General features: G+C 37.6%; 1 protein-coding gene across 1 annotated transcript in view; it reads left to right on the plus strand.

The window, feature by feature from the left end:
- Positions 1 to 2,001: 2,001 nt before the first annotated feature.
- Positions 2,002 to 12,143, plus strand: part of ACTN2 (actinin alpha 2) — a 49,549-nt gene continuing 39,407 nt past the window's right edge. The window contains exons 1-6 of the mRNA XM_083348567.1: positions 2,002 to 2,080; positions 3,972 to 4,091; positions 4,852 to 4,938; positions 7,827 to 7,914; positions 10,600 to 10,678; positions 11,985 to 12,066. Of these exons, the coding sequence (XP_083204693.1) occupies positions 2,056 to 2,080; positions 3,972 to 4,091; positions 4,852 to 4,938; positions 7,827 to 7,914; positions 10,600 to 10,678; positions 11,985 to 12,066 (481 nt within the window). The 5' untranslated portion in view covers positions 2,002 to 2,055. The remainder of the gene's footprint in view (positions 2,081 to 3,971; positions 4,092 to 4,851; positions 4,939 to 7,826; positions 7,915 to 10,599; positions 10,679 to 11,984; positions 12,067 to 12,143) is intronic.

Raw genomic sequence — 12,143 nt, forward strand, 5'->3', positions numbered from 1 at the left:
AATTCTAAGTTAAAATAGGATTACAAAACAAAACAGAGAACTCCTTGAGTATCTTTGCAGAGGTAAGTAAAATAATGCTCTGGTAATTTCCAGGAGGGATTTATAATCTCAGCACATCTGGAAGCTACCAGATGGAGAAAGCTGCTTTCATTATAATCTAGCACATGTTACAGGGACTGTTTACAGAGGCTGCAAGACACTAATTAATTAATAGCTCTTCTTATCAGTCTAGTTTAGATGTTCTTAGTTCAAATATCTTTCTCCTTTTCATGTAGAAATTGGGCTCTTATGGCATTGCTTTTCCCCCCATCCCAATGGAATGATAATTAATATGTAACTTCATCCCAGTGAGGCTTTGATGTGTGAAATGTATATGCAATAAAATACACATCCTTCTTACTGGAGATGACACTAACCAATACAGTATAAGTATATCAACATGCTACTTTCATTATTTTACAAGTTATACATGTAGCATGTGGCAGCCACCCTCCACCACATTGAATTCTGGCAGTCTATAAAGATGAGAAATCAATTTATCCTCTGTAAAAGTTAGTAAAGGTAAAGGTTCCCCCGCACATGCGTGCTAGTCGTTTCCAACTCTAGGGGCCGGTGCTCATCTCCGTTTCAAAGCCGAAGAGCTAGCGCTTGTCCGAGGACGTCTCCGTGGTCATGTGGCCGGCATGACTAGACGCCAAAGGCGCACGGAACGCTGTTACCTTCCCACCGTAGTGGTCCCTATTTTTCTACTTGCATTTTTATGTGCTTTTGAACTGCTAGGCTGGCAGAAGCTGGGACGAGTAACAGGCGCTCACTCTGTTATGCGGCACTTGGGATTTGACCTGCCAAACTGCCGACCTTCTGATCAACAAGCTCAGTGTCCTAACCCACTGAGTTATGAGCATGCATTTATTAAACAGTGTCATATTTAAAAGCTGGAGTAAGGTAAAGGCTTTTCCAAATTGTCATAGTCTGTAAGAATTTCTATGCAAGGCAATCGACCATGCTGATTAGGTGATCTGAAAAGGTGCTAAACTGGGGAAAACTGTGGTGGTCTAAGGGCACTGAGCTGCTTTGAAAGCATCTCCAGCATTTCTATGACTTCAGTAATGTTTTAGAACAGAGCTGATTATGTCTTTTGTTCCCCACTAGAGGGCTCTCTTCCCTCATCGTCCGCTCCGACTCATAATTTGTAAGAGGAATGGTAGCCTGCTGCCTTTTCAGCTCCTCCTCAATATTTCATGTAAAGGAGAGAGGCTGAAACCCTTAAGACTTTTCTCGTTTCCTAACCTAACCTGACCCTGGCCTGACCGTAACCCTAAGTCTTCAGCTTTGGATCAACCCACTTGCAAAATCCTTTCTAATATATATGGTTGTTATATTGTCATATTATTGGATCTGCAGCAGCTTTTAGATATTCACCCCTTGTTTTCAGCATTCCAGATTGTCAGAGACAAAGGAAACCAGGGCTTCCCTTGAGATTCCTTCTGAGAGTTTGAGGAGTGAAAATGATGGATGCTCTTTGAGAATCTGGAATATGTAACACAGGGCACATACAATATATGCCAAGCTGAATAAGAACTATTAAAATCCTATAAATGCTGCCCTCTGTTCTTTGCTAAACGCAAGACAGATGTGATGTACATCAGGTGTCCCCAAACCCGCAATCCGTGGCCCAGTACCAGTCCGCGGCATGACAGCAATAGGTGCACACAAACAAGTAAAGCCCCACCTGCGGGATGCAAGCAGCACACAAAACCTCTCTCCACTGAGCTGGTCCATGGTGCCGAAAAGGTCGGGGACCTCTGATGTACATTTCTCATAAAGCGAACCAAATATTTCTAGACTTGACGTGTTTCAATTTTGACTCGGGATGTTAACGCCTATAACTGAGCAGCCACGGTTTATTATCGAAAGTGAATAGCGCTTTTTTTTTTTTAACCAAGTCCTTCATTGCATTTGCAGACGTTTACAGCTTGGTGCAATTCTCATCTGCGGAAAGCTGGAACCCAGATTGAGAACATTGAAGATGATTTCAGAAATGGACTGAAACTGATGCTACTCTTGGAAGTCATTTCAGGTTTGTTTAAAGATGACACCTTGTCAGGATGCATTTCCAGCTTGGAACCTGCCTCATGATTTTTCAATGTCGTGCCAGTTCTGACTCTAAAAGTTGTTGCTGAACGAGATGCAGCATTTATTATTAATTGCAGCCCTATTAATAGTATCCAAAAAACTAATATGTAAGATAGAAAAGAGAAAAAGTAAAGAAAGGGAAAGCAAGTGCCAAAATTGCAGCAGAAAAATATTCATATAATCACAACGCCTGTGCAGCAATCAGTTTCTTGTTCCAATGGACCATTCTCAGTTTGGCTTTCTCTTTGTAGTATCCAGGACTGCACTCTGTATTTTTAAATACAATTTTAATACATGTTGAAATCATTTTAATTAATATTTATTGAAAAACCTTGGTTATTAGTTTAGAACATTTTAATGAAACTAAATACTAGTATAATTATATAACTATACTATTGTTCTATAAAAGACTTTAAAAAAGCCCTTATCTGTTGTATTAAAAAAGTATGTAATGAAAAGAAAAAGGAAAGACTGTATACTTGAACTTCTAAGGAGAAGAAGAAAGAACCAAAATGATAAAAAAGAACTTTAAAAAAAAACCCAGCAACTTAAGAACTCAGGCAATTAAAGAACTAAACCAAATTAAAAACTTAGACGTACCCCTTATCTAAACTGTGTCTAATTCTAAATATTTATATTAAACTATAGACTCACAAACATATTTCAGTTTAAACATTATGACATTGAAGCATAATCAATTTCTCTTTCACTTTCACTTTCATTATGACATTGAAGCATAATCAATTTCTCTTTCACTGGAGTTGCATAAATTTGAAAGCAAATGCATCAAAGCAAATTTTATTAAGACAGCCTTTGGAGCCTGGGAGCAAGCATACTTGCAATCTTTTTACAACAGTTCAAACTCAGCATATACAAATTTCTTCATAGATGGAAATATACCAGTTTTTGGAGAGACAGTTTAACACAACATTAGCATTTTCAACCCATAATTGCATTTCAAGAACCTCATTAACACGATAAGGTTATATAACCCATAGGAATTACAAGTGGACATGTCATGGCATATAAGATAAAATTTCTTCACATTTATTATATTTCTAGCATAAAGAAATAGAGGCCAACTATTTTTTAAATAATATCTTTATTCTATGGAATAATCTGAAGTAAGATCTTGGAATAGAATAGTAAATGTCACTTTCAAATCCTTTATTGCTGTATTTTGAGCAGAGTTCTAGGTACCCTATGGTCCTTTAGATGTTGGTACAGAAACAGCCAGCATGGGCAATGATGACAGATGCTGAGAGCCATCACTGGCTCCTTTTCCTTGGATCTGGAGTGAACTAAAGATTAAAAACGGGTACATTAATTTTTAATGCTTGAAGCATTCTAAAGGACTAAAAATTAAACTAAAAAAATGAATCTAAAAACTGTATTCTCATATCTTGGAAAGATGCAACCGTTTTTACCACATCAATAAAAGTAAACAATGAATCGATAAAAATAATGTAAAAGTAAGATGAGTCATTTTATTGCATTGTGAATGAGCTCAGTCATTAAAATACGGTAAATATTTAAGGAGGACTAGTTTTAATTTTATTTATTTATGTATTTATTTATTAAATTTATATATCATCCAACTCACTCTGCAAAGCAATCTCTGGGTGGCTTACAATTAAAATCATAAATATAAAAATTTTAAAAACATTAAACACAGAGAAAAGAAGCAAAAGGCAAGTTTGGTGTGGTAGTTAGCATCTTCTCTGTTAATCCACCATCCACCTTTGATTTTAGGTAGCAAAGAGCATGCTTCTCCCAGTAGGATAGTGCAGCCAGATTCCAATACTTACAAATGTCTTTGATTTTCTTTCTTGCAGGAGAAAGACTTCCGAAACCAGATAGAGGAAAGATGCGTTTCCATAAAATTGCAAATGTCAACAAAGCTCTGGATTTTATAGCAAGCAAAGGTGTCAAACTTGTCTCAATTGGTGCAGAAGGTATGTGGAGTGTAACCATAACAAGACTTTTCTTTTAGTCAGGAACCTACATTTTTAGTGCTGTTTGGGATCACTATATATATACAATATACCTTCAGTAAAACTACTACTCCATTTCAAAACACACATTTTTTTCTATTGCACACTTCTTGTTTGAAAGAGCAGAGTGCTTGTTTTGAAGAGACAAGGCTTTAGCATCTTCAGGTACTATTGAAAATACTTTAGGTAAAGGTAAAGGTTCCCCCGCGCATGCGTGCTAGTCATTTCCGACTCTAGGGGCCGGTGCTCATCTCCGTTTCAAAGCCGAAGAGCCAGCGCTTGTCGGAGGACGTCTCCGTGGTCATGTGGCTGGCATGACTAGATGCCAGAGGCGCACGGAACGCTGTTACCTTCCCACCGTAGTGGTCCCTATTTTTCTACTTGCATTTTTATGTGCTTTCGAACTGCTAGGTTGGCAGAAGCTGGGACGAGTAACAGGCGCTCACTCTGTTACGTGGCACTCAGGATTCAAGCCGTCAAACTGCCGACCTTCTGATCGACAAGCTCAGCATCCTAACCCACTGAGCCACCGTGTCCCTATGAAAATACTTTAGCCACTCTTAAAATAGAATCAGATTTAAAAGTAGAACTATGAATCCGCCAGCAAAGTATCATGAAATAAGTATACACGATGAACATAATGAATCCTAAATGACAGCTATCACATGTTATCATATTATTGATGACCCTGCTGTATATTATCCATTCCATTTATCTGTAGAAATTGTGGATGGCAATGTGAAAATGACCCTGGGTATGATATGGACTATCATTCTCCGTTTTGCTATTCAAGATATCTCAGTGGAAGGTAAGAATATTCTATATACTGCTAATGTTGCTTTCAACTTTTTGTGTCAAATAGAATTGATTCCAGGAATACAGATTGATTGAACTGGTTATATAGCTTTACTGATAACTGTGGATTCTTATGTAAATATTAGTATAGCAATTAGGCAACCTATAAAGGAGCATTTAGGACTAAAGGCTGCCTGAATTTGCGGATCTGCTTTCTTCTTTATTATTATTTCTAGAAGGGTACACAGATCCCATAAGGAAACAGAAATGTGAATTATATTCTCTTCTTCAAAAATGCATTAAAATGTGTGATACTTTTACATCCAACAATCTGCCTCTCCTACAAGTAGACTGATCAATTGGAAACATTGAGTTCCTTGTGAATCATAGGGCTAAATTAGAAGATGATAGGGTATATAAACAGTATGTCAGCCTGATTAGCTTTTTATTTTGTACATTTACTTGTAAGCAGCTTTAACAAGTACTACCGTTTGGCTGTCCTTATCTGGCTTGGAAATTAAATAGGGCCAAGCCCAATTAGACTTGGGTTGGAAGCTATTAAGAGAATACCAAGTTGTAGGCAGCATTGGGAAATTGAAAAAATACCTCAAAAGAAGGTAACAGCAAACCAATTCCATACCGTTGATAGGAAAACAGCATGGATGGATCCACCAAGTAATCAGGAGTCAAACTTAGTTCAAAGGAGACTTTAGCTTTACTGTAGCTATTTGCAACCTCAAATTATTTCCCCCCTATGGGAACAAATTATTATTATTAATAAAAATAACTTCATGTGGCCAAATGTAAAATTTAAAGAAATCTCTGTACTTAAACAGAGAGAAATAAACCTACACAAACACAGACAGAGAGATAATTGTGAAGGTTGCTTTCATGTACAGCATTCTTGACAGAGATCTTGCTTGATAACTATTATTTTCTTATCAAGTAAATATAGTAGTAACATACAGTTTTGTATCCTCTAGTTTAGTCCTAATTCATTTGGAAGGGAAAGTGTAGATCTATGGTCATCATCTCCTTGAAGAAAGAAAACAGGAGTATCTTCATTTAGGACAATAATTTAATTAATTTGCTGGAATCTTTTTGACATCTTTTAATGTACAGGGATCTTTTTGCACTGTAGAAGATTTCCACTTAGACTTTGATTTAATACATTCCATGTCATTCACTTGTCATTCTGTCCCACCCCACCATAATTTGATAGTAAAGTTGAAGATCTTTTTTTTTTAGTAAAATAAGGCAGTGAGCTAATTTCTATACAGGGGTGTCAAACTGCCGGCCCGCGGGCCAGTTTCATCATACTGAAGCCACACCCACCCCATTGCCAGCAATGCAAAAAGAGTCGTGATACGTCGTGACATGTCATGTGATGTGGCGAGTTTGACACCTGTGGTCTATAATGTCCTCAGATTGTTGTGGTGACTTGGCTCTGGGAACTCTCTTGTATGAGCTTCTTATTCAACATGATCATCTGAATCCAGTTTCCAAGTAAAGCAGTCAGAACAAACTATATAACAGAAGAACAACCACAAAGAAAATTCAACATAGACTATTTATATACATATAAGAATGCACAAATATCTGTCTTTCAAAACACAAAAGAATTTCATGTCAGGCTTTTCCAAATGAATGATAATAGTGATTCAAGAATGCAGCTCTCTCCCAAATTATTCTTATTGCAAGATCTGGAAATACAGTTAAAGAAGAAATTCAGAACAGACAAGTATAGAATGAAAGTCCTATTTATAGGAGTGGCCAGGTTCAAAGCATGTCCCTCTTTCTCCTTCCTGCACAATATAGTGGGCTGAGAGCCTCTTGTTTTCTCTGATTGGGAGAAAAAAATCAATACCCTTATTACTGTAACGGGCCTGTAGGGCCCCAGGTCCTTTGCTTCTGCCATTCCCCTTTGGTACATAGCTCAGCAGATGGCTAGTTTGGCAATGCCTGGAATGGACTTTCCATTTTCTATGAGATGATTATCCATCCAGTAAACATAATGGAACATTTTATGATCTTGTACTGAGAGAAATACTAGAATTTGATGCACTGGAGTTATGAAATACAAGGAGTGAATAGTAAGTTCTTCATAATGTAAAATGGTTTCCGTTCTGGGGAAAATATATTTTATCCAATTGAATGATAACATGTGGAAATTGGAGAATTATTCGGTAGTGTCATATGTAGATACTGCAGCATTTTGTGCACTTTAGTAAAGATTTTTTTAATATCATAAAACATTGAAGTGAATAATTTGGGCAGCTATAGATTCTTTGCCAAACTGTGAACATGCACATTTTACTCAAGCAAACAGCTGCCATCCATTACAGTATACAATATGTAGCAGATCAACCGATTTTCATACTTCGTTGGTTAATTTAGAGAATAATTATTCCTGACAAATTTACTTTACTTGATTCTATTGTACCAATTAAATCATTTTTAAAATAAATTTCTTATGAATGATGACATCATTCCTGAGTCAGTGAAGCAGGATGTAAATATTAAGGAAAAATAACTGATGAACGGATGGCTACATCATGGAAAAAATCATATGAAAAGTTTACAATCAATTCTAGAGTTTCTTGTTTGTATAAATGCCCCTTGTTTTGTAATAGACACAGTGTTAACTTTCAATCATTGCATTTTATAAGAAACCATACAGAAGAAAGAGAGGGAGATATTTTCATAACTAAACTGGATAGCGTATTCACTATTTTTCTGGTACAGATTTCCTTGGAAACACTTTGTGTATCTGTTGAACTAAGCAACATCATCTGAGATAGATGCTCAACCCTCTAAGTCAGCTGAAGATCTGCTATTTACTGTAGCCAGCAGTTTGAAGTTCTGTTATTCTTTATAAATCTTCTTTGATGGTATTTTCAGAGACATCTGCCAAAGAAGGACTGCTGTTGTGGTGTCAAAGAAAAACGGCACCTTACCGAAATGTGAACATTCAAAATTTCCATCTTAGGTAAAGTAAATCATTTCTAGATTTAAAGACTTCACTGTTCATTATGTAGATGTGGTTATCTTTAGTGGTACAGTTGGAAATGGAGAGCACACAGTACATCATATTTTCTTTGCAGTTTGAGAAGGGCCAGGAATAACTCTACAACAGGGGTGTCAAACTCAATTTCATTGAGGGCCGCATCAGCATTGCGGTTGCCCTCAGGGGGCCGGGTGGGTATGGCCAGGGTGGGTGTGGCCTACTGGGTAGGCGTGGCTAGAGTGCATATGGCCTACTGGGTGGGCATGGCCAGCTCTACATCGTTCACATCAAGGGTGCCTATGGGGGCCTGGGCAGGAGTGGGACAGATCTGAGGGTCTCTGGCAGAAGGAGGGTCTCTGGGCCAGGGCCAAGGTAGTGGGGGCCATTCCCTCACTGTTTCCAGGATGGCTTCACGGGCCACATGAAACCACTTCATGGGCTGGATCCGGCCCCCGGGCCTTGTGTTTGACATGTCTGCTCTACAAGGATAGCATGAATAGTGGGGCTCCCAGATTATTCTAGCAATTATATGAAAAGAGTAAGCAATGTGATTATTTCACATGTTACCATGGTTGTTCTTTGACTGGTGAGGCCTAATTAGAGAGGAAATTACTACAACTAATGTCTGGGGGAATAAACCGAAGCCGTGATTGTAGTGTACTCAAAACAAAACATCAAAATCAAACACTGTCATTTTCTGTCTTATCTCCATCTGCACAAAATAAATCTGTTGTGTATTTTCTAGAAATCAATTTATATTGCAAGTATGTTGAAATTTCCACAAATAGTGGAAGAAAGATCCCCTTCACAGAACTATAAACAGAGTGAAAATTGGGCATTGTGGCCTGATTAATAAATGCTCATTTTCCCCCAGTAGTTGCTGCTGAGATTCAAAAAAAGAAAGATACTTGCTTTTGTTTTGGTTCTAATCAGGTCATAAATAAACATGCAAGCTTTCAAGTTTCATAAAGCTCTTACTCCAAAGAACAGAAAGCAAAACAAACAAAAAAACAAACAAAAAACTTAGGTGTAGAAAAATCCAAGACACAAATAATTTGAACATCAGGTATATTTAGTGTTGCCCAGAGTTACCATTGTGATATGGGAGGCCATAGATATTATGTACATACTTATATACATACAGTATAAGAATAGAAGTAAACATCTCTGTTGTTGAAAATGGTCTCTTACCTACAGATAGTTAGGGTCTCTTGCCTGCAGGTAGTTAAGAACAGATTTTACCAAATATGCTGTTTTTATAAATAACAATTGTAATTACTGGATTGTTGGGTTTGACTTCAAATGCCATTTTTATATGAAAAATGTATTAAAAATGGAAAAATAAATAGACCCAGCTTCCCAAACCTAGCATCTTCAGAAGAGCTGGGAGTGTTGGCTGAGATATAGGGAACGGTTGCTGGAATTGGGTATGTGTAGTTTAATGAAGAGAAGGGTGAGGGGTGACATGATAGCAGTGTTCCAATATCTCAGGGGTTGCCACAAAGAAGAGGGAGTCAAGCTATTCTCCAAAGCACCTGAAGGCAGGACAAGAAGCAACGGATGGAAACTAGTCAAGGAGAGAAGCAACCTAGAACTAAGGAGAAACTTCCTGACAGTTAGAACAATTAACCAGTGGAACAACCTGCCTCCAGAGGTGGTAAATGCTCCAACACTGGAGGTTTTTAAGAAGAGACTGGACAGCCATTTGCCTGAAATGGTATAGGGTTTCCTGCCTGAGCAGGGGGTTGGACTAGATGACCTCCAAGGTACCTTCCAACTTTATATTATTATTATTATTATTATTATTATTATTATTATTATTATTATTATTATTATTAGATATTCTGTTGGGGAATGCAGGATAGGCTATCTACTATACTATATCAAATAATTGACTCAGAAGAATTATACTTTCTCCCACGTGAAACTTCCTACTCCTTAGCATTAGAGAGAAGAAGCCTCCTGTTTAACACATGTGTAACTGTCTGGGTTTGGTGGGCCATTTCCATTTTTGTGGTTCTAGACACAATCCATTGGAGTGCTCAGAAATTTATTACAAACATTTTCATCCCACCAGACTGTTTCAGAATGTGTGAGTGGTCTGCTCTTTTATTGGCTGCTGGCTTAAAGTTTTACTACAGATTTTCTAAATGATATGCGAGAAATATTTTCTGAGCAACCCTGAGTATGCCTTAGATACCTAAAAGTAAATAAAAAGATGGACAAAGTACTGAGTGAAATCAGCAGCTCATCTGCTCCAGTCAACTGTAATTTCTTGCACTGTGAAAAAATAAGTAAGCAATCATTCATCATCTAGTGCACTGTGCATGAAATTTCTCTGGGCTCTTTTCTGTACAAAAGTGACTACTGTCTAGGAAATTTGTCTTACAAGATAATGTCCTAAAACATCTTTGCCTTAGCAACATTTTAAAAATGTTTGATTATGTCTTGAAACTAGACAACCTGTTTCACAAAATTGCACTATGAATTTCTCCTGCGTTCTGCACCATTAAATGAGATTTAGCCAAATTGCAACAACCACTGGAATTTTATGAGCTACTGCTATTGGACATGTGGTACAATTGCTGAATATTGTCAGACCTTGCACTGTCTGACAATACCAGTTTCATTAATATGTTGTCGCCTTATTTTTGGTTTCTTCTCAAGCTGGAAAGATGGCCTTGGTCTCTGTGCACTGATTCATAGACATCGACCAGATCTTATTGACTACTCCAAGCTTTCAAAGGTCATTAATTTTGCTGGCATGGCATGATAACTTGCACCAATTTGGCATGATAATTTGCACTGATTTGGCTCACATACTACATATGTGTGTTTTATAGTTTGAAATGGGCCTTCTTTTTTTGGTTCTTGACCTGCAGATATAGAACAGCCGATCAGTATGGTTAAGACCGCAAAGGGTGATCCCAAGTAAGCTAAACCACATGCTATGAAAGTGGCTGAAAAGTATCCTGAAAAATAAGTTACTATTTGGACAAATCTACTTCTAGATGTCCTTGGCCTTGGGATACTCAATATAGGTCTGTCTCCTACACACAGCCAATTGGTCAGTCCGTGAGCATTATAATCCTGAGTAAAGATACATCATGGGATTCACTATGTTAGAAAGTATTCAGTAGATGGCGCAACCCTGTGAAATATTTAACTGACACGAAGAGAAGTAAAGTGCACAATATTTATATCCCACCAATTTCAGTAAGAATCAGTCATGTCCAAAAGCTCTCTGGATTATGCCAAAATAATAGGAGTATATTGACATTGCTTTGCTGTAGATTTGATGGGGGACTCTGTGTGTGTGTGTGTGTGTGTGTGTGTGTGTGTGTGTGTGCACTTGTGTGCATGTTAGTTTTTCTTTCTGCATGCCTTTCTTTGCTTTCTGAAAACCTTTGGAGAGCCATAGAGAATCTTCCTTTCCATTGATGCATTGTTCATACAATGTGCAAAGCTGAAAAGCTTGATTTAGGGTGCCACACTTTGTTTAGTTCATATACAGGGTAAATTAAATGGCAGGCATAACTAATAACTAAGCTTTTAGTTTACCAAGGTGGAAAACACAGCAAAGTCACAACCATATGTTCGTGTGTCTGTCTGAAGTTTACAGGGGAAATCCTGAAGGGCAGGGAAGGTGAAAGCAGAAGCCCTGGAGACAAGGCTGCATCACTTCCAAGATTTGTCCTACCAGAACAGTTTTTCAATAGCTCTCTAGTAATGTCAGTAAATGCCACTGAAATATTTTTTTTTAAAAGTAAAGATACAGTATAAGGGACAGCTGCTTAATTTCCATATTATGTAAACATACTTGGTAGTAAGAGCGTCAGCAGGGCATGAATAATAATAAAAAAGTCAAGATGGAAGGCACAGTGCAATGAAATTCTGCCGGGTTTTTACATGCTTCCTGGGAGAGAATTCAATCATATTTTAAAATGCTGCTATTGAGTGAAACTCTAACATATTCTGTCCTTGCTTTTGAATTGCTGCAACCTTGCTTAAAATAGGGGACTTACCAATTGCAATTTCTGCTTCCTGTATAGGATGACCCTCTGGGAAATATAAACCTGGCCATGGAGATTGCTGAAAAACACCTGGATATCCCAAAGATGTTGGATGCAGAAGGTATAAGCTAATGTGCTTTTAATAGGCAGCAGGTTGCAACTGTTAGTCTTTTCTTCCTATATATTATAAAAAAGGAT

Source organism: Vipera ursinii, assembly GCF_947247035.1.
Source record: "Vipera ursinii genome assembly, chromosome: 1".
Taxonomy (NCBI): Eukaryota; Metazoa; Chordata; class Lepidosauria; order Squamata; family Viperidae; genus Vipera; species Vipera ursinii.